General features: G+C 18.7%; 1 protein-coding gene across 1 annotated transcript; it reads left to right on the top strand.

Annotated features, from left to right (window-relative positions):
• Positions 1-1,857: 1,857 nt before the first annotated feature.
• Positions 1,858-23,754, top strand: LOC127281380 (gamma-aminobutyric acid receptor subunit beta-like). The gene is made up of 9 exons (XM_051305072.1): positions 1,858-2,001; positions 6,420-6,529; positions 7,440-7,507; positions 10,042-10,187; positions 11,014-11,171; positions 18,869-19,153; positions 19,522-19,752; positions 19,963-20,219; positions 23,182-23,754. The coding sequence occupies exons 1-9, from the start codon at positions 1,934-1,936 to the stop codon at positions 23,332-23,334; spliced, it is 1,476 nt and encodes a 491-aa protein (XP_051161029.1). The 5' UTR covers positions 1,858-1,933; the 3' UTR covers positions 23,335-23,754.

Below are 23,754 nucleotides of genomic sequence, written 5' to 3'. Positions count from 1 at the left end.
ATTCCCCGCAGTCCAGATTTTTGGATTTTTAATTCCTTTAATTATTTTTTTTTTGAATTTGAAACTGAATTCTGTGGAATTTTTCGAGTATTTTGAGATTTTTATGTTATTTTGTTAATTGCTTTTAATTATTTTTTTTTTTAATTTAAAATTATATTCCGTAGAATTTTTCGAGTAGTTTGAAATTTTTTTTCTATTTTTTAATTCTTTTAATTATTTTTTTAATTATTTTTTTTTTAAATTTGAAACTGAATTCCGTGAAATTTTTCGATTAGTTTGAGATTTTTTCTGTTTTTTAATTCCTTTAATTATTTTTTTTTTGAATTTGAAATTAAATTCTGTGGAATTTTTCGATTATTTTGAGATTTTTATGTTATTTTGTTAATTGCTTTTAATTTTTTAATTTTTTTTATTATTTTTAAAAATTTTAAATTGTATTCCGTAGAATTTTGCGAGTAATTTGAGATTTTTTTTTTTCTATTTTTTAATTCTTTCAATTATTATTTTTTTTTTTTATTAATATTTTTAATTTGAAATTAAATTCTGTGGAATTTTTCGAGTATTTTGCGCTTTTCCAATTCCTCTAATTATTTTTTTTTAATTTGAAATTAAATTCCGTCGAATTTTTCGAGTATTGTGCAATTTTTTTCTATTTTTTTAATTCTTTTAATTATTTTATTAATTTTTTTTTTCATTATTTTTTTTTTAAATTTGAAACTGAATTCCGTGAAAATTTTCGATTAGTTTGAGTTTTTTTCCGTTTTTCTAATTCCTTTAATTATTTTTTTTGAATTTGAAACTGAATTCTGTGGAATTTTTCGAGTATTTTGAGATTTTTATGTTATTTTGTTAATTGCTTTTAATTTTTTTAATTTTTTTTATTATTTTTAAAAATTTTTAATTTTATTCCGTAGAATTTTGCGAGTAATTTGAGATTTTTTTTTCTATTTTTTAATTCTTTCAATTATTTTTATTTTATTAATATTTTTAATTTAAAACTAAATTCTGTGGAATTTTTCGAGTATTTTGCGATTTTTTAATTCTTTTAATTATTTTCTTTTAATTTGAAATTAAATTCCGTCGAATTTTTTGAGTACTTTGCGATTTTTTTCTGTTTTTTTTTTGGTTTTTTAAAATTATTTTTACTAATTTATTAATTGATAATTAATAATTAATTATAAAGTTAAAAATCCACAAAAAATTTTTTCTGTTTTTTAATTTTTTTAAAATTATTTTACTAATTTATTAATTGCTAATTGATAATTAATAATTAATAATTAATAATTAATAATTAATTAAAATTAAAAATATACAAAAAAATAGTTTTTAAAAATCCCGAATTAAAATTTCGAAAAAGTAAAATTTGAACGATTTTTTTTAAAAAAGAGAGAATTCCATAAAAATCCTAAAATAAAAATTACATATACTAATTGGATTAAAATAAAATAAAAATAATTAAAAAAAAAATTACATAAAATTATTACAATTGACAGAAGGACAAATTAAATTAACTTTGGAAGAGGTTTTTTTTAAATTAAAATAATTTTCATAAGAAATTTTTTCCTTTTTTCTTCGTTTCTTCAAATTTTTTTTTTTATTTTTATTTTTTTTATTTTTTTTTATATATAAAAGCGAAACATGTACCTTATCAGCGGAAATAATGTTTGCGCGCGATCGGCCGTTAATAATCGGATTTCAGTTTTGTAGTTGCATAATCGAAGTTACAAAATAACAAAATTTTTCCCATACATATGAAAAAAAAAATATATATATATATATTTTTTTTTCTAAATGTTATAATCTCTGTTTTAGGCAGCATTTCTTCGAAAGATGTCAATCATCAGATCGAGGAGTCAAGTCAATGCTGATGGGTCCTTCAAAATGACAACCTTGATCCATATTTGGTGACGCGGCGAATCGAATTGTCAACACGATGCCGTTGTCATTAAGAGAATTGCTACTGATCATTGTCCTTGCTCATGTGTGTCATCGTACTTCCTGGTAAGATTTTTTTTACGACAAAAAAATTAAAAACAAAAAAAAAAACATTCGAATCATTGACTTTTTGAATTTAATAAAGAAAAATGTTTTTATTAAAAGCAAGTAAATTTTATTTTAAACGTAAATGAAAATTTAAAAAAAAAAATATTTATTTACAACAAATAAAATTTATTTTTTTTTTTGCTTTTTATTTTTATTTTGCTCTGAGACAAAAATTTTATTTCTAGAAAAAATTATTTTTTTTCCTTGAAAGTAAAGAAAGAATTTTCTTTTTTTTTTTGGTAAAATTTGTTTCGAATAAAAGAACAGCAATTTAATGTGTAATTTCAATCAATTTTCTATACTTGAATTCAAATTGAGCATATATTAGACTTCTATTTTTTAATTTATTTTTTTCTTGTACTCGGTTAAATTTAGGTCAGAGTAGTTTTTGGGAAAATTGAAATTATTTTTAATCTAAAATCTTTAGTAATTTATTTATTTATTTAAAAAAAAAAGTATATATTGTTAACAGCAGTGGGAAAATTTGATTATAACAAAATTTCATACAGTTTTATTAAGTATAAATATATGACTTCAAAAGTTTCGACTACTTAAAAGTCGTGTCTGACTAAAATCATTTCGATCTACTTAAAATCTTTTATATTCGGAAAAAAAAGAAATTTTTTTCCCTTTTTAAGAGACAAGTACAGAAAAAAAAGTAATAAATAAAATATGAAAACATTTTTAAATAAAAAAATATTTATAATAAAAATAATAAAATTTATCGAATTCTAATTTTAATATATCAAATTAGAAATTAAAATAAATAAAATAATGATTAATTAATTAATAAATAATAATAATAATGATAATAAAAATAAATAATTATTAATTATTGAGTAATTGAATAAAAATCATTAAAATTGCAAATATACTAAATATAATTTACTAAATTAAAATTAAAAATATATTTACCATTTTTTTTTCGTTTCTCTCTCTCTTTCTCTCTTTCTATAGTGAATTAATTAAATAACTAATGACAATTGCAATGAAAATGCAAAAAAGAATTAAACCGACAAATTTTATTTCATCACTGTAGTAATTGCAATCATTATTTTTATTCATTCTATCATTAAAATGAAAATAAAATTTATCCAAAAATTATTATTAATGTCCATATCTTTCAAATAATTTAAATGCTCCAAAACATAGTGAAATTGTGATTAAAATTATCACTAATGGCCAAGCAAGATCATAAAGTAAACATAAATATCCCGGTGTAATTTTCTTTGAACAACAAAAAAATCGATTTCTTCTTCCAAATAATTTTGACATTTTTTTTTTTTTTTATTTATTTTTGTTGTTGTGTTGATTGTTTATGAAAAATATCCAAGTTACAAATATAAATTTTCCATTTTTTTTTTGCTTCTGATTATTTGTATTGAAAAACTTTCAAAATTAAACATATAATTTTTCCATTTTTTTTCTGATTATTTGTGTGAAAAAAAATTCCGAAATTAAAAATATATTGACATTTTTTTTTTTGAATTCCAAATTGCAAAAATTATTTATCAAATTCACTCCACTGATTTACATTTTGATGTCAATTTACGCCATTGATTGGGGTTTTTTTTTTTATTATTTTACTCAAAAGTGTAAATTTTTATTCATTTTTGAAAAAATTTTCTTCGATAATATAAAAAAAAAAAAAAAATGACATTTTTATGACTAAAATGAAAAACAAATGAAGGTTTTCTAGAAAAAGGAAATAAAAAAGTAAAATTGAACAAAAACAAAAAAAATAAAAATAGTAATTGATAGACAAGTAATTGATTTAGAGTTAAACAGAAAAAATAATAAAAAGAAAAATATCGAATTTAAATATGCAACTAAAAAATTATTTAAAGAAACAATTATTGAAAAACTGAAAACTTATATAATAAATTGAATAGAATTACGATTTAAAAAAAAATGAATAAAGTTGAATCCAATAATATTGAATAAAAATATGATATTTAATAAAATTTTCAAAATAATAATAATTATTATTTATAAAATACATATTCAATTAAAATTAATTAAATAATTTTTATAATAATGCAATAATTTAATTGTAGGGAATTAAAATAATTATTAATTTGTAATAATAATAATAATAATAATTATTATTATTATATTAATAATTAATTATTAATACTATTATTATTTATTATTTATTAGAATTATTATTATTATTCAATTCACGAAGCTGAAGTACACAACGTTTACCAACGAAATTTTTTTTAAAGTTGTATATTGATTCAAAAATTGTATACAAATACAAAAAATTTATGATGAGAAAAAAGATGCGCCAGGAAATTTCGTACAAGATAGTAATTTGAAAAAAATTTATTTTTAAAAATTAATTTTTAAGGTACCAGGGGCCAACGAATACCTATTAAATATTAATTATAAAAACACAGGCCTCGAATCAACTTAAAGACACAAAAAAGTCGTTTTAGTCGATTTATATTCCAAAAAAAAGTGGATTTGTTTTTTATTTAAACAAAAATATTTTACAGATTTTTAAATAAAAAATTTGTTTTTAATAATAATCCTTTTCGAAGGGTTAGAGTTGAAATTTTTAGAAATAATTAAATTTAAAAAGATATTGTTAATTTTCAAACAATTATTAAATTTTACAGAACTAAAAGTAATTTATCAAAACATTTTTTGGAAAACATTTTTTAAATTTAATTGAATTTTCAAAGATTTAAAATTGAGATTTTTGAAATTAATTGAAACTTTAAGTGTTTTGTAATTAAAATTTTAGATGATTTCACTAAAAATTTATTAGAAAATGCGGATAAAATACAATAATTTGAAAATCATATTTAATTGAAAAATGGTTTCAGATAGTTTTGAATTTTCAAAGAATATTTTTAAAATAGTTAAAAATAATTGAATTTCCTTAGAGTTATAATTGAAATTATTAAATTTCAAAAAAAAAAAAAATTTTCGATGGAAAATATTAGAAATAATTAAATTTTAGATGCTTTTAAATTCAAATTATTGAAAATTCAATTAATTTTCAATTCAAATTTTTGAGAATAATGAAATTTTATTTGATTTTAAATTTGGAAAATAATTGAATATCAGTTCATTTTGAATTGAAAATTTTGGGAAATAATTGAATTTGAATTGAAATTTTGGATAATAATTTAATTGAAGTTCATTTTTGATTGAAAATTTGGATAATTAATTTTGAATAGAAATTTTGGAAAATAATTGAATTTTATTTCATTTTAAATTGAAAACTTGGTAAATAATTAAATTTTAAATTGAAAATTTTGGATAATTATTGGATTTTTAATTGATTTTGAATTAAAATTTTGAAAATAATTGAATATTAGTTGATTTAAAAACCACAATTTTAAGAAAATAATTGAATTTTAGTTTATTTTGAATTGAATACTTGGAAAATAATTGAATTTTAGTTTATTTTGAATTTATTACTTGGAAAACAATTGAATTTTAGTTGATTTAGGATTGAAAATTTTGAAAATAATTAAATTTCAGTTGAAATTTGGAAAATAATTGAATTGTAGTTTATTGTGAATTGAAATTTTTGAAAATAATTGAATTTTAGTTGACTTTGAATTGAAAATTTTGAAAATAATTGAATTGTAGTTTATTTTGAATTGAAAATTTTGAAAATAATTGAATTTTAGTTTATTTTGAATTGAAAATTTTAAAAATAATTGAATTTTTGTTAATTTTGGATTGAAATTTTCGAAAATAATTGAATTTTAGTTTATTTTGAATAGAAATTTTCAAAAAAATAATTCAATTTTATTGTGATATTTTTTTTAAATTATAAACAATTGTTAAATTTCATAAAAATTTTAATTGAAAAATAATTTTGATATAATTGAATTTGTGATGTATTTCATTAAAATTAATAAAAAATAATTAATTTAGTGAAGAATCATTTTAGTTCAAAATTTGTTAAATAATTGAATTGAAGAAGATCTCAAGAAGATCTACATTTTATACTAAAAAAATGTATTTTATTTACATTTTCTTTTCAAATGTAAAAAAAATGTCGCATTTTATTAAAATAAGTCGGTAAAAGTCATATTATTGAAAAAAAAGTCGGAAAAAGTCGTATAATCCGAGGCCTGTAAACATATAATTTTCATTATTATTATCATTTAATATGCAATAAATATTCTAATAAATTAAATTATTATTGATAATATTAATCTTTAATTTCTTTATAACAAACAATTAAATACTTAATTTGACGCGCGTTTAATTTTGCTAGTTAATACAATAATTTAATTAAAATTATTCAAATAATCAAATATTTAATTAATTATTATTGATTTCGATGTGGATCGAAATTTTTTTTTTTATTAAAAAAAAATAATAATAATTAACAAATTTTATTTCAGTTATTTGCAAGGCAGCTCCACTGGAATGACAGAAAGACTGGAAAACGTAACTCAAACTATTTCGAGAATTTTGGACGGTTATGATATTCGATTAAGGCCAAATTTTGGTGGTGAGTTTATTTTTTTATTTTCTTTTTTTTCTTTTTAATAATATTTTTGTTTCGATTTTCAATAAAATATCACATTTACTTTGAAATATTTGACATAATTAGAAAATTAGAATATTCGTATTAAAATATTATTTAGAATTTTGAAAATATGAAAAATATTTTTTTTATTTATTAAAAACGAAAAATTATTTTTTACAATAAAAATTAATTAATTTATCAACAAAAATTTAATTAATTTTTCTTTTTAACGATTTTTTTTTGGGAAAAATAAATCAATATTTTATAACAAAAAAAAAAAAAATCGGAGGTAGAAAAAAGTTTTAAAGTTGAAAATAAAGGGAAAAAAAATTATTGTCTTTTTTAGGAGAAATTAAAGAAATTCTAATTCTAATTATTATTAGAAAAAAATAAATTTATCTTTTAAATAAAATTCTCTACTACACATACGTATATATATATGTATATATATATATATATATATATATATGTATAAAAATACGTTTCTGATATTCATTAAAGCTCTTAATAGAATTTTCCGCGTCATTCAGCGCGACATGATCATTAGCGCTTTTAATTGAGTGGCTCTCGATGAGTGGAAGTAACGCGAGTTTTATCGATTTCTTTCCGCTGATTTTAATTGGCAACTTGAAGAGAATAAAAAAAAAAAAGGCGACTGTGTACTATTAAAAGCCCCACACGAACTTGATCTTGATTTTTTATATATTTAATTCTCTCTTTCTCTCTCTACTTAAATAAAAAATTCATATTTTTATAAAATGAATGAAAAAAATGTAATTTTATTTATTTATTTTCAATTTATTTATTTTATTAATTTATTCTCTTTAATTATTAAAATAAAAAAAAATTATATATATTTGACTAAAATTAATTTTTTTTCTTTTATACATAGGAGATCCTTTATTTGTCGGCATGGATCTCACGATTGCCAGTTTCGATGCCATTTCGGAAGTAAACATGGTGAGTGAAATAAAAAATTCCAAATAATATTATTTTGTTTTTTTTTTATATATTTTTTAATTATTTATTTACTAACTTAAAAATAATAGAAAAATATACTAAATTATTAATATGAATTAATTATAAAATTAATTACGCAAATAATTGCAATTGAAAATAAATTATTTGTTACAAATTTTTCTCTTTTTAAATTATGAAATAATATAACTATAAAAAATAGTAATAGAAATTTATATTTAATTTAAAAAAATAAATTTTCTTTTAAATAAATTGTTTCCAATTGCAATTATTCATTTTTCTTTTTTTCTCTAAATTGAATAAATTTAATTTAGAAAAAAAAAATAATTTTACCGAATGCCTTAAAGCAAATGTCAATGTGCAAACTTATCTTTCGTTGTACTTGAAAGCTCTCTTCAAGCTTATGCCATTATCCTTGACTGTAAGAAATGAAGAGGTTCTTTTGCCTCCAGGAACATTCATAGAGACTGACGATATCGAGTCAAGAATCACAGACGTGATTCATTCTTTGAGATGATAAGTTTTCATGATTCAGAAATCCTGATCACGTTCCAAATATCTCTCCTCATATATTGCTAGAAAGAGAGAGAGAGAGAGAGAGAAAAAAAGATAGAGATAGAAAGAGGGGACAGAAAGAATCTAAGCACATCCCTCAAATATTTATCAAACTTTTACGGATTTGAACAAAACAAAAAAAAAAAATCTACAATTTCATTATTCGATCTTCTTTTTGTATTCATTATTTTCTTTTTTTTTTTTTATTGGAAAAAATTTTTTAAGGGAAATATAATTTTTGTCAATAAAAAAATATTGTTTTTTCCAAATATATTTTAATATTTCAATAATTTTTTATTTCAATTTTTATTTCAATTATTCAAATAAATTTTTAACTAAAATTTTTCTCTAAATTAATTATTTTTAATAATAATTTTAATGAAATTCAATTCACAAATTCAATTATCTTAAATATTATTTTTCAATTAAAATTTTTAGGAAATTTAACAATTGTTTACAAATTTATTTACAATTTTTTTTTTATTTATTTTATTTTATTATTTTAATTTTATTGTATAATAATAATTTAGTTATTTATTGAATCATAGTAATAATAGTAATAATAGTAATAATAGTAATAATAGTAATAATAGTAATAATAGTAATAATAGTAATAATAGTAATAATAGTAATAATAATAATAATAATAATAATAATAATAAATTATTATTTTATTATAATATTTACAATTATTTACAATTTTATTACAATTTAAAAAAAAAATCAGCAAACAAAATTATATTAAAAATTTCAATTTAAAACCTTTTAAAATACAATTATTTTAAAAATTTTTCATCTTAAAAACTTTTTGAAATTTAATAATTTTAATTATAATTCTTCTCAAATTCAATTATTTTTAATGATTTTTTATAATATTCTTCGAAATTCAATTTGCTGAAAGAATTTTTCAATTAAAAACTTTTATAATTCAATTTTTTTCTATTATTATTATTATTATTATTATTATTATTATTATTTAATAAATTCTTCAGCAAACATAAAACACGAAAAATTTCAATTAAAAAATTGACTGGTAGTTCAATTAATTTCAAAAATCTAAAATAGTAAATCTTTGAAAATTCAATTATTTAAAAAAAAAAATGTTATCTAAAATTTTTTTAATAATTTATTTTCAATTTTTAAAATATTTAATTATTGTCTGAAATTTAAGAAATTTTTTTTTTTTGAATTCAATTACTTCTAAAAAATTTCAACTGTAATTCTTTTTAAATTCAATTATATTTCTAAAAAATTTCAACTGTAATTCTTTTTTTTAATTTTTCTTTAAAAAAAAATTCAATTATTTTTAATAAATTTAATTTTTCTTTAAAAAAATTCAATTATATTTTTAATAATTTTAATTTATCTTTAAAAAAATTCAATTATTTTTAATAATTTTAATTTTTTTTTTAAAAATTCAATTATTTAAAAAAGTTTTAAAATAAAAACTCTAAAGTTGAATTATTGTCAGAAATTTAAAAAAACAAAAAAAATGCAGCAGTTTAAATTTGCAGAAAATTTATTTGAAATTTAAAATCTTTTGCAATTCAATTATTTAAAAGAAAAATTAATTTAAAAATCTTTGAAACTTAATCGACTTTTTCTGGAATGTAAATCGACTAAAACGACTTTTTTTATTTTTTTTTCTTTTTGCTCCATAAAGTCGATCCGAGGCCTGGAAAATATGCGATGAAAGGAAAAATTTTTTTAATATTAAAAAAAAAATTCGGGTCTCAGGATTAAATTCGTATTTTATTATTATTATTATTATTATTATTATTATTATTATTATTATTATTATTATATATTTATTTATTCTCCCTACTAAGGTATTGTTATTCATTATTATTATTATTGTTATTTTTACTATTATTATTTGTTATTTTTCTCAAAAAAAAAATAATTTTTTCCCCTATTATTATTGTGCTTAATATTTTATTATTATTTTATTTCTTTTTTAGGATTACACCATAACAATGTATTTAAATCAATACTGGAAGGATGAGAGACTTGCCTTTTCCCATGAGGGGGAAGTATTAACATTGAGTGGAGATTTCGCTGAAAAAATTTGGGTACCTGACACTTTTTTCGCAAATGACAAAAACAGGTGAGTTAAAAAGAGAATTTAAAAAAACAAAAAAAAATTATAATTTTCTAATTGAATAATTAATTTCAAAAAATTTTTTACTTTAAAAAAACAATATAAAATTTTTAAAATTCCAAAATTTACCAAAAAAAAGAAAATACAATTTAATTTAATTAAAAATTATTTGGAAATTATGAAATTATTTTTTATTATCGAAATTAAAAAAGGAGTGAATAAATTTGTTTTCATCTATTTTTGTAAAAATTCTCACAATAAAAAATAAAATAGTAAATTAAAGAATTTTTTGTTTTTTTTTTAATACAGAAAGCAAAAAAAAAAAAAGTAGTAAACAATTTTTTTTTGTTAATTTGAACGTTTAGGTAAATGTTGTAATTTGTGAAATTTTTTTCATTTTCGAGAATAAATTAAAGGAAAATTTCTATTTTCGAGAATATTCTAGACTTTTATTATCATTATAATAAAATTTATAATTATATATATATAAACTAATAAACGTATGTAACGACCCTATTATTTAAATATAAAATATATATACAAAGTAGAATAATATAAATCGATATACGAATATGGGTTAAAAGCGATTCGTGCCAAACGGTTCGCCTTTAAGTCCAGGGTTCTCTCCAACGCCCTGACCCCATTTTCTCTTCCGTCAATGAAGAGATTTGCCCCTTTTTTTTTTCTTCTTCTTCTTATTCATCATCGTCTCATTCTTTTTTTTCTCTCTTTCTCTCACGTAGACATTGTAGAATCATTAATTGTCCATAAAGACGAGTTTAACTTCCTTGTTCATTTTTTTTCTTTTTTTTTTCTATACATGCGATTGTAGTTTTCTTCACGACGTGACTGAACGCAACAAGCTCGTACGATTATCAGGAGGTGGTTCAGTCACATATGGCATGAGATTTACAACAACTTTGGCGTGTATGATGGACCTACATTATTATCCTCTGGACTCACAAAATTGCACCGTCGAGATCGAAAGTTGTAAGTATTAATTTTTTTTAAAAGAGAATTAATTAAAAATTAATTAATTAAAATTACCTCGAAAAAATTGAAAATTTCCTAATGATCGATTTTGAAAAAATAATTATTATATAATTATTATATAATTATATATTATATATTATATAATAATAATATTCCGTATTCATTCATTCATTCCGTCTGTCCACACTTGAAGTTAGTCGTATTTTGTTCCTTTTGTTTTTCTAAAATTTTGACAATTCTTGATTTCGTAATATTTTATGGTTAACACGACGGATATTTTTATTCATCGTCATTAATTAAGTCATATACTAAGTGACAGTTTAAAGTAAAAAAAAAAAAATATTGTTCATTGTGTGCAGTACCAGTATATTTCCTACTTGGTATTTATAGAAAAGAAAGTTTCAATTATAATATAATTTTTATTATTATTTATAAATTTATTATATTATATATACATTTTTTATATAATGATTATTACAGATAATTATAGAACATATAATTATTATTTCTTTCATTATTTTTTCATTATTCATTATTATTTATTATATATATTATTATTCATAAATTTATTATTATTAATTTGTTTTTATTTCTAATTATTAAATTGTTATATTTTTTTATCTGATGTAAACAATATAAAAATAGTTTGCTTTTTTAAAAAAATTTCCATTTGATTTTAATTTTTAATTTAAGTTTAAAGTTTAAAACATATTACAAAGTTTTTTTTAGGTTTTATTTTTTCAAAATTTTTAAATATTTCTTAATTGCTTAATACTTTTTAAAATATAATTAATAATTTTCAATTAATTTAAATTTCTTTTTGATTATATAATTTTTTAATATTTATTAATTATCAGTTAATGAAATTTTTTGAAAAAAAAACATAAATTAAAAATTTTTCATTTGCAACGAAATATTTATAGAAAATACAAAAAAATATTTAGCAAAACTAATTTTTTGTAATTTGAAAGATTATAAAAAATCATCGAACATTGACTTTATCAAAAATATTTATTTCTAAAATTTTAATATCTATATTTTAAAATTTTTACTTAAAAATCTTATTTTTTTAACTATCAATTCACAAAAAAATGATCTTACTCGTTATATACATTCTGTCAATAAGAAAATCCATTCGTCAGTAATATCTTTTATCCCAACAATTTCTGCCTTTTCGTATACAGTATATACATAAGTGACAAAGAATATTTTAATCATAATTGACACAACATAATTAATTTTTCTCGGCATTTCAAGTGGCGGCGGTTATGTTGGCGATACTAGAATTGATTTATCAACATTTTTACACCGCCAATTGTAACTATTGGTTTTAATTTATGTTTTTCTTATCATCACTTTTTCGATAGGTTTTTTCTTGGGTTTTCATTGTTGTTACCGTCAACAATCGAACTATTAGTTTTACAAGTTTATTAAATTTAAAAATTAACTTAGTTAAATTATTTTTGCTGTATTAACTAATTATGAGCTGGCTTAACTAAAAAATCACTATTTATATAACATCAAACTCATTTTTTTCTGTGTATAAATAAATGATAACGTGAAAATTAGAAATATACCTATTATTAATTTATTACTCCACTGGTGCAGAATTATTATTATCATTAATATTATTATTATTTTAAAACAACCATTGTAGTTAAAGTTGGACGCGCGCTTGCGCGCGTGTAATTTTGCTAGTATAATAATAAAATGCTTGGTCTGTCCTTCTGTCCTAACTTGAAGTTGGCCTTTTCTGATTTCACGTGTTTTTTTGAATAGTAATCTTATGACGTGTCAAATTTTGACAATTCTTTTTCTCATTTTTGCCAAAGTTGTATAATTGTGTTTCCAAATTTCGGAATAAGTTTCTTTAAAATTCCAAATTCGAAAATTCAATTCACGAAGCTGAAGTACACAACGTTTACCAACGAAATTTTTTTTAAAGTTGTATATTCATTCAAAAATTGTATACAAATACAAAAAATTTATGATGAGAAAAAAGATGCGCCAGGAAATTTCGTACAAGATAGTAATTTGAAAAAAATTTATCTTTAAAAATTAATTTTTAAGGTACCAGGGGCCAACGAATATCTATTAAATATTAATTATAAAAAAAACAGGCCTCGAATTAACTTAAAGACACAAAAAAGTCGTTTTAGTCGATTTATATACCAAAAAAAAGTGGATTTGTTTTTTATTTTAACAAAAATATTTTACAGATTTTTAAATAAAAAAAATTTTTTTTTTAATAATAATCCTTTTCGAAGGGTTAAAGTTGAAATTTTTAGAAATAATTAAATTTCAAAAGATATTGTTAATTTTCAAATAATTATTAAATTTTACAGAACTAAAAATAATTTATCAAAACATTTTTTGGAAAACATTTTTTAAATTTAATTGAATTTTCAAAGATTTAAAATTGAGATTTTTGAAATTAATTGAAACTTTAAGTGTTTTGTAATTAAAATTTTAGATGATTTAACTAAAAATTTATTACAAAATGCGGACAAAATACAATAATTTGAAAACCATTTTTATGAAATTATATTAAATTAAATTAAAATTAATTAAATTTCAAAAAATTTTCGATGGAATATTTTTGAAATAATTAAATTTTAGAAGTTTTTAAATTCAAATTTTTGAAAATAATTGAATTTTAATTCAAATTTTAGATATTAATTCAATTTTAGTTGATTTTTGATTGAAAATTTTGATAATAATTAATTTTGAATTGAAAATTTTAAAAATAATTACATTTTATTTAATTTAAAAATTAAAATTGATAATTTTGGGTAATAATTGAATTTTATTTGATTTTAAATTGAAAATTAGGAAAATAATTGAATTTTCTTTGATTATGAATTGAAATTTTGGAAAATAATTGAATTTTCTTTGATTTTGAATTAAAAACTTTGAAAATAATTGAATTTTAATTGAAATTTTGGATAATAATTCAATTTTAGTTGATTTTTGATTGAAAATTTTGATAATAATTAATTTTGAATAGAAAATTTTGAAAATAATTACATTTTATTTCATTTAAAATTGAAAATTTTTGGTAATATTTGAATTTAATTTGATTTTGAATTGAAAATTTGAAAAATAATTGAATTTTAATTGATTTTGAATTGAAATTTTGGGTAAGAACTGAATTTTATTTGATTTTAAATTGAAAATTTGGAAAATAATTGAATTTTAGTTGATTTTGAATTGAAAATTTTGAAAATAATTCAATTTTCTTTGCTTTTGAATTGAAATTTTAGATTATAATTAAATTTTAATTGATTTTGAATTGAAAATTTTGATAATATTTAATTTTGAATTGAAAATTTTGATAATATTTAATTTTGAATTAAAAACTTTGATATCATTTAATTTTGAATTGAAAATTTTGAAAATAATTGAATTTTCTTTGATTTTGAATTGAAATTTTGGAAATAAAAATAATTTAACAAACAATTTTTGGAAAACATTTTTTAAATTTAATTGAATTTTCAAAGATTTAAAATTGAGATTTTTGAAATTAATTGAAACTTTAAGTGTTTTGTAATTAAAATTTTAGATGATTTCACTAAAAATTTATTAGAAAATGCGGACAAAATACAATAATTTGAAAATCATTTTTAATTGAAAAATGGTTTCAGATAGTTTTGAATTTTCAAAGAATATTTTTAAAATAGTTAAAAATAATTGAATTTCCTTAGAGTTATAATTGAAATTATTAAATTTAAAAAAAAAAAATTTCGATGGAAAATTTTAGAAATAATTAAATTTTAGATGCTTTTAAATTCAAATTAGTGAAAATTCAATTAATTTTGAATTCAAATTTTTGAGAATAATGAAATTTTATTTGATTTTAAATTTGGAAAATAATTGAATTTCAGTTGATTTTGAATTGAAAATTTCGGGAAATAATTGAATTTTAATTGAAATTTTGGATAATAATTTAATTAAAGTTCATTTTTGATTGAAAATTTGGATAATTAATTTTGAATATAGAAATTTTAGAAAATAATTAAATTTTTTTTCATTTTAAATTGAAAACTTGGTAAATAATTAAATTTTAAATTAAAAATTTTTGATAATTATTGGATTTTTAATTGATTTTGAATTAAAATTTCGGGTAATAATTGAATTTTAGTTTATTTTGAATTGAAATTTTGAAAAAATAATTCAATTTTATTGTGATATTTTTTTTTAAATTATAAACAATTGTTAAATTTCATAAAAATTTTAATTGAAAAATAATTTTGATATTATTGAATTTGTGATGTATTTCATTAAAATTATTAAAAATAATTAATTTAGTGAAGAATCATTTTTTTTCAAATGTAAAAAAAATGTCGCATTTTATTAAATTAAGTCGATAAAAGTCGTATTTTTGAAAAAAGTCGTATAATCCGAGGCCTGTAAACATATAATTTTCATTATTATTATTTAATATGTAATTAATATTCTAATAAATTAAATTATTATTGATAATATTAATCTTTAATTTCTTTATAAGTTTATAACAAACAATTAAATACTCAATTTGGCGCGCGTTTAATTTTGCTAGTTATTTAATAATTAATAATTAATAATAATTGAAAAAGAATTGGAACTAGAGAATAAAATTCATTGTTTTTTTTTTGTTTTTGTTTTTTTTTTTTTTTTTTTGAGACCTTAAACTTGGAAAATACATTTTTTTCGTTGAAAAATGCATTTGTCTTTTCTTATAAACAGAAATTAAAACATGAAAATTACATGTTTAATTTAAAATCGGAATATAAATTAGTCGAGTTATTAACTTTGAATAGTCATTAACGAAATTACATTTCCTCGAAGGTCTAATAGTATGAAACCGCACACATCATCATCACAGCAATCAATTCATACGGTCAAATTCATTATATACTCCCACTGCCTATAGAATTTATTACAAATACAAAATAGTCTTTGAAACATATTAATTGTGAACAGACCTCAAAATCGAGATATAATGCTCACTTTACGACAACATTAATTGTCTCTCTCTCTCTATATATATATAATATAAGATTCAATTATATTCTAATCACTCATTTTCTACAAAATTTAAATTCACAAAAGTCACGTTGGAAACTTTTTTTTTAAAGTGGAACTCGTAAAAATGCAATTAGAAACAAAATTTACTTTGTAAATTATTCTGTTCCACTAATTCATTCATTTAACTATTATTCATTTTTTAACGCTTGAATGAATTAATTGTTCTCACCTGAAATTATTATTTATAGAATTATTATTATTACTATTATTATTATATACTATAAAAATTATAACGATAATAATATTAATAAAATACATATTATCGTTATAATTATTATTATTATTATTAGTATCATTTATATTTTAGTATTTTTTTTTTAGTATTTGTATTTATTTCTCTTTTTTAGTTTAGTGTACATATGAATGAAATATTGAGGTTTTTTTTTTTTAATTTGAAGCTGAATTTTGTGAAATTTTTCCAGAATTTTCTGATTTTTTTCTATTTTTTAATTCTTTTAATTCTTTTTTTTTTAATTTGAAATTAAATTCCGTGTAATTTTTCGAGTATTTTGAGATTTTTCTGTTATTTTTTAATTTCTTTTAATTATTTTTTAAATTATTTTTTTCATAATTTTTTTTTTTTAATTTGAAACTAAATTCCGTGAAATTTTTTGAGTAGTTTGCGATTTTTTTCGCATTATTATTATTATTATTATTATTATTATAATTCTTGTTATTATTAATTATTACATTTGTAAATAATTATTAATTCTAATTTATTACTTAATAATTAATAATTAATTAAAGTCAAATTACAATTGAAATTTACAAAAAAATAGTTTTTGAAAATCCCGAAAATTTTTTTGTACATAATTTTTACATCTTGAAATTCCTTACATAAATAAAAATAATTTTAAATTGAATAACAAAAATTTTTAATATCATTTTTATTATTTTTATGTATTATTTTATGTATATTAATAATAATAATAATAATAATAATAATAATAATAATTTATTTTATTGTATGTCCTTTTCAAGGACCTTTATTATTTTATGCAGGCTTCGAAGTGACACACTTTTTTACATTTTTGATACTTTTTTTTTACTACTAATTTTGGTCAAAAGCCACTAAATGATACTTTTCTTCAAAAATAATTTTAAAAATGACAGAATTCAAGAATTTTAAATTTTAGCGAATTTCTTTTTAAACGATTTTTTACTACATAGAATTTTTAATTTGGCAAATTTTTTTTTACTGAATTTTTATTTTACAAAATTTCTCTTTACCCAACTGTTTTTTTTTTTTTTTTTTTTTTTAATAATTCTAATTTAACCAAAATTCAGACAATAATTGAATTTTAGAGTATTTTGAATTGAAAATGTTTTAAATAATTGAAATGCCAAGATTTTGATTAAAATTATTAGAAATAATTATTTCAACAAAAAATTTGAATCAAAATTTTTAATAATAATTGAATTTTAGGAGATATAGAATTAAAATTTTAGTAAATTAGAATTGCTGAAAATAATTAACAAAATTTCAAACAGTAATTAAATATTAGAGAATTTTTAATTAAAAAATGTTATATTTAATTGCATTTTTGAATAATTGAAATTATTAATTTAGCAAAAATTTTTAGATACAAATTTTATAGATAATTGAATTTTGCAAGATTTCGAGTTAAGATTTTGAGAAATAATTGAATTTTTGGAGATTTAAATCTAAATAAAATTATTTTTTAAAAAATCAGGAGAAAAATAATGTCAATTTTATTACTCGGAATTTTTCTTTCAATTTTTTTAAGATAAGAAAATAATTACACTTTAACGTCAAACTTGGAAAACTAATTTTACTTTATTTTAAAAATGTCACTTTTTTGATATTTTTTTTTTCAATTTTTGGGGGTAATTTTTTTTTTTTTTTTTTACAAAAAATGATACTTTTTCAAACTTTTCTTAGTCTCTTACTATGCTTCGAAGTTTCTAATTATAAACTTTGAAAAATTTCAAATTGAAAGAAATAATTTAGTGGAAATTATAATTGTAATTTTTGAAAATTTTAAATTGAACGAAATTATTTAGAGGAAATTATAATTGTAATTTTGAAAAATTTTAAATTGAACGAAATTATTTAATTGAAACTATAATTGTAATTTTTGAAAAATTCCTAATTGAACGAAATAATTTAGTTGAAACTATAATTGTAATTTTTGAAAAATTCCCAGTTGAACGAAATTATTTCGTTGAAGTATATATAATTATAATTTTCAAAAAATTTCAAATTGAACATAATTATTTAGTTGAAATTATAATTGTAATTTTTGAAAAATTTCAAAATTGAACGAAATTATTTAGAGGAAATTATAATTGTAATTTTTGAAAAATTTCGAAATTGAACGAAATTATTTCGAGGAAATTATAAAATTGTAATTATTGAAAAATTTCGAAATTGAACGAAATTATTTAGAGGAAATTATAAAATTGTAATTTTTGAAAAATTTCGAAATTGAACGAAATTGAACGAAATTATTTCATTAAAATATATAATTATAATTTTCAAAAAAAAAAATTTTAAATTTAATAAAATTATTTATTAGAAATATATGATTATAATTTTATAAATGAATACAAAAATCGAGGGACGTGTAATAATTTTTTTCTTTTTTAATTTCCTAAAATTTTAGATGGTTACACGGTTTCGGATGTGGTGATGTACTGGAAGGAAACACCAGTTAGAGGTGTTGACGAGGCGGAATTACCCCAATTTACAATAATCGGTTACGAGACCAACGATCGAACTGAGACACTTGCCACTGGTGTTTATCAGAGACTCTCATTGAGTTTCAAATTAAAAAGAAATATTGGTTATTTTGTCTTTCAAACCTATCTTCCCAGTATTCTTATCGTCATGCTCAGCTGGGTTAGTTTTTGGATAAATCACGAAGCCACCAGTGCCCGTGTTGCTTTAGGTAAAAAAAAATTTGTATAATTTTTTTTCAAAATTGTTCTTTTCATTTTTTTTAATTTATAGTTTATCTAGAATTTTTTTACTTTATTCAATTTTTATTAATTTTTACAGTAAATAGTAATTTTTCAGTGATATTTTGATAAATTTTGAAAAAATACAAATCCGATATTTTTTGTATTTTCTATTTTTTTTTTTTTGTAGTATCGAATTTTATGTTTGTAATTTTTCTTTAACAGAATTTTAATTTTTTTTGCATTCGAATTTACATTTATTTTCCCTTTTTCCGGTAATTGTTTAAATTGTGCATAAATGTATCTAATAAAAAAAAAAAGTTTAGTGAAAAAAGAAAATAAAAATTTTTGTTTGCAGGTATCACAACTGTATTGACCATGACGACAATTTCAACGGGAGTGAGAAGTTCCTTGCCACGCATCAGCTATGTGAAAGCCATCGACATTTATCTGGTGATGTGTTTTGTTTTTGTTTTTGCGGCTTTACTAGAATACGCTGCAGTCAATTACACGTATTGGGGAGCAAGAGCCAAAAAGAAAACCAAAAAGAAAGATATCGAGGAGAAGAAACCTACTTCCTCCAAGATTGGTTCGTTTATTAAATATTAAATTTTCTCTTTTGTGAAACGAAAGTCTTTTTTTATTTACTTTTAGCTTTCTTTAATTTTTTTTTCAAAATAATTATAATTTAAATTTAATTATGAAATTATTTTTGTTAGAAATAATTTGATTAATTTTATAGGATATTTTTTTCTTTTTTAATTTAATTACAAGATTTGAGATTTTTTTTTTTTTGTAGAGAGTAAAGCAAGTTCGCCATTTCCGGGCAACACTGACGTTGATATCATCGAATTACACGATTTGAGAATGTCACCACTTCCAAGTATTAGAAGTAGATCGGGTTTGGTGAGTGCTTCTGGAACACCAGGACCACCAAAGGATCATGATCCTGCGAAATTCCCCCCGAGTTTTCGAATATCGAGAGCGCCCGGTTACAATACACACGGACGAAATAGCGGTCTCAGGTATCGAGGGCCTAGACAACACAAACCCAAGGTGAGAGAGAGAGAGAGAGAGAGAAAAAAAAATAAATAAAAATCGAGAATTTTTTTTTATTTAAATAAATAGAAATTTAATTTTTTTTTAAAATTAAAATAAATAGAAAAAAGTCTAAATAAAAATTTGGATAAATTGAAACTTAAATTAATTAAACTCTCTAAATCTGAATTAGTGAAAATGTTTACTAATTTAAATTAGTGACTCACTTTTTGCTTCTCAATTAGTTAAAAGTTACTAATAATTAGTAAAATTTTACTAATTGAGAAGCAAAAAGTGAGTTACTAATTGGAATTAGTGAACATTTTTACTAATTCAGATTTAGAGAGAAAATTTGAAAAATTCAGATAAAAAAAAAAAATTGTTTATTCTCGATTTTTGTTAAAGAAAAAAACGGAAATCTCGTTTTTTTTTATTCCATAATTTCTCCGAAATTAACTATAATAATTTCCGTATTCATTCATTCATTCCGTCTGTCCACACTTGAAGTTAGTCGTATTTTGTTCCTTTTGTTTTTCTAAAATTTTGACAACTTGATTTCGTAATATTTTATGGTTAACACGACGGATATTTTTATTCATCGTCATTAATTAAGTCATATACTAAGTGACAGTTTAAAGTAAAAAAAAATATTGTTCATTGTGTGCAGCACCAGTATATTTCCTACTTGGTATTTATAGAAAAAAAAGTTTCAATTATAATATAATTTTTATTATTATTTATAAATTTATTATATTATATATACATTTTTTTAAATATAATGATTATTACAGATAATTAGAACATTTTAACTTATTATTATTATTTATCTTTCATTATTTTTTCATTATTCATTATTATTTATTATATATTATTATTCATAAATTTATTATTATTAATTATTAAATTGTTATATTTTTTTATCTATAAACAATATAAAAATAGTTTGCTTTTTTAAAAAATTTTCTATTTGATTTTAATTTTTAATTTAAGTTTAAAGTTTAAAACATTACAAATTTTTTTTAGGTTTTATTTTTTCAAAATTTTTAAATATTTTTTAATTGCTTAATACTTTTTAAAATATAATTAATAATTTTCTGTTAATTTAAATTTCTTTTTAATTACATAATTTTTTAATATTTATTAATTATCAGTTAATTAAATTTTTTGAAAAAAAACATAAATTTAAAATTTTTATTTGCAACGAAATATTTATAGAAAATACAAAAAAATATTTAACATAACTAATTTTTTGTAATTTGAAAGATTATAAAAAATTCATCGAACATTGACTTTATCAAAAATATTTATTTCTAAAATTTTAATATTTATATTTTAAAATTTTTACTTTAATTTATTTATTTATATAACATCAAACTCATTTTTTTCTGTGTATAAATAAATGATAACGTGAAAATTAGAAATATACCTATTATTAATTTAATACTCCACTGATGCAGAATTATTATTATTATTATTATTATTATTAATATTATTATTATTTTAAAATAACCATTGCAATTAAAGTTGGACGCGCGCGTGTAATTTTGCTAGTTACATATAATAATCGTGAATATCTTTCGTTCATTCTGTCCACACCTGAAGTTAGTATTTGTTATAGGTCTTTTATTTTTTTTAAATGTATTGTTTGACATTATTTTGTGTTGGTTAAAATTTTTCAATGTTTTTTTTAGCATTGTTTCGATAATTAATTTTGAATAGAAATTTTAAAAAATAATTGAATTTTATTTTATTTTAAATTGAAAACTTGGTAAATAATTGAATTTTAAATTGAAAATTTGAAAATAATTTAATTTTAGTTGATTGTTGATTGAAAATTTGAAAATAATTAATTTTAGTTGATTGCTGATTGAAAATTTTGATAATAATTAATTTTGACTCGAAATTTTGGAAAATAATAAAATTTTAATTGAAATTTTGGATAATAATTTAATTTAAGTTGATTTTGGATTAAAATTTCGGGTAATAATTGAATTTTAATTGAAATTTTCGATAATAATTTAATTTAAGTTCATTTTTAATTGAAAATTTCGATAATTAATTTTGAATAAAAATTTTTAAAAATAATTGAATTTTATTTCATTTTAAATTGAAAACTTGGTAAATAATTGAATTTTAAATTGAAAATTTTGAAAATAATTTAATTTTAGTTGATTGTTGATTGAAAATTTGAAAATAATTAATTTTAGTTGATTGCTGATTGAAAATTTTGATAATAATTAATTTTGACTCGAAATTTTGGAAAATAATAAAATTTTAATTGAAATTTTGGATAATAATTTAATTTAAGTTGATTTTGGATTAAAATTTCGGGTAATAATTGAATTTTAATTGAAATTTTCGATAATAATTTAATTTAAGTTCATTTTTAATTGAAAATTTCGATAATTAATTTTGAATCGAAATTTTAAAAAATAATTGAATTTTATTTCATTTTAAATTGAAAACTTGTTAAATAATTGAATTTTAAATTGAAAATTTTGAAAATAATTTAATTTTAGTTGATTGAAAATTTTGATAATAATTAATTTTAGTTGATTGTTGATTGAAAATTTTGATAATAATTAATTTTGACTCGAAATTTTGGAAAATAATTGAATTTTAATTGAAATTTTGGATAATAATTTAATTTAAGTTGATGTTGAATTAAAATTTCGGGTAATATTTGAATTTTATTTAATTTTAAATTGAAAACTTGGTAAATAATTGAATTTTAAATTGAAAATTTGGAAAATAATTCAATTTTATATATAATTTAATAACATATAATAATAATTTTCATTATTATCATTTAATATGAAATAATATTCTAATAAATTTAAATTATTATTGATAATATTAATCTTTAATTTCTTTATAACAAACAATTAAATACTCAATTTGGCGCGCGTTTAATATTGCTAGTATCAATTAAAAAAAATATTTCAAACGTGTCAAAAAAAGGAAATTTTTTTTTTCACAGGTTTTGCACGCAATTCGCAGAGGTGCATCAGTATTACGAGCTTCAATGCCAAAAATTAAGGACGTTAATATAATTGATAAGTACTCGAGAATTATTTTTCCCGTGAGCTTTTTACTCTTTAATGCCGGTTATTGGATATTTTATGTTCTATGAGGGAACAATTTTCCAAATTAAAGAGGGTAATTATCGCTTTTTTTTCATCTAATTTCATTTTTTTTTTAAATATATACGTACAAAACTCACGGTGAAAAATAAAGAAAAACTAACTAAAGCGGGTTGTAGATAAAATAGCCTAGTTGTTAATAATGTCATGAAAAAAAAGAAAATTAAGCTAAAAAACAAATATTAGAAGCGTAATAGATTCCATTCGATCTCATAATGTTTAGGAAAAAAAAAAAATTTATTATATATTAAAAATATAAATATAAATTAAAAATATAGTGGCGTCATTAGATTATATATATATATCAAAAAATTAAATTTTCGAAAAAAGAAATGAAAATAATTTTTTGCAGTTGCGTCACTGGAAAAGAAATAAATTTCCTTTTCTTTTTAAAGGGATACTTATTATAT

The sequence above is a fragment of the Leptopilina boulardi genome, unplaced genomic scaffold (assembly GCF_019393585.1).
Source record: "Leptopilina boulardi isolate dan_hultmark-lab unplaced genomic scaffold, ZJU_Lbou_2.1 LbouV2_266, whole genome shotgun sequence".
Lineage (NCBI taxonomy): Eukaryota > Metazoa > Arthropoda > Insecta > Hymenoptera > Figitidae > Leptopilina > Leptopilina boulardi.
Note: the sequence above shows the minus strand (reverse complement) of the source record. Positions and strands in the feature narration are given on the sequence as shown.

Bases quoted from the DNA above. Each gene is read 5' to 3' on its own strand.
- LOC127281380 (XM_051305072.1), top strand. From the start codon at position 1,934: ATGCCGTTGTCATTAAGAGAATTGCTACTGATCATTGTCCTTGCTCAT. The intron at 6,530-7,439 runs GTGAGTTTATTT...TTTTATACATAG, and splicing joins ATTAAGGCCAAATTTTGGTG to GAGATCCTTTATTTGTCGGC. The intron at 19,753-19,962 runs GTTCGTTTATTA...TTTTTTTTGTAG, and splicing joins ACCTACTTCCTCCAAGATTG to AGAGTAAAGCAAGTTCGCCA.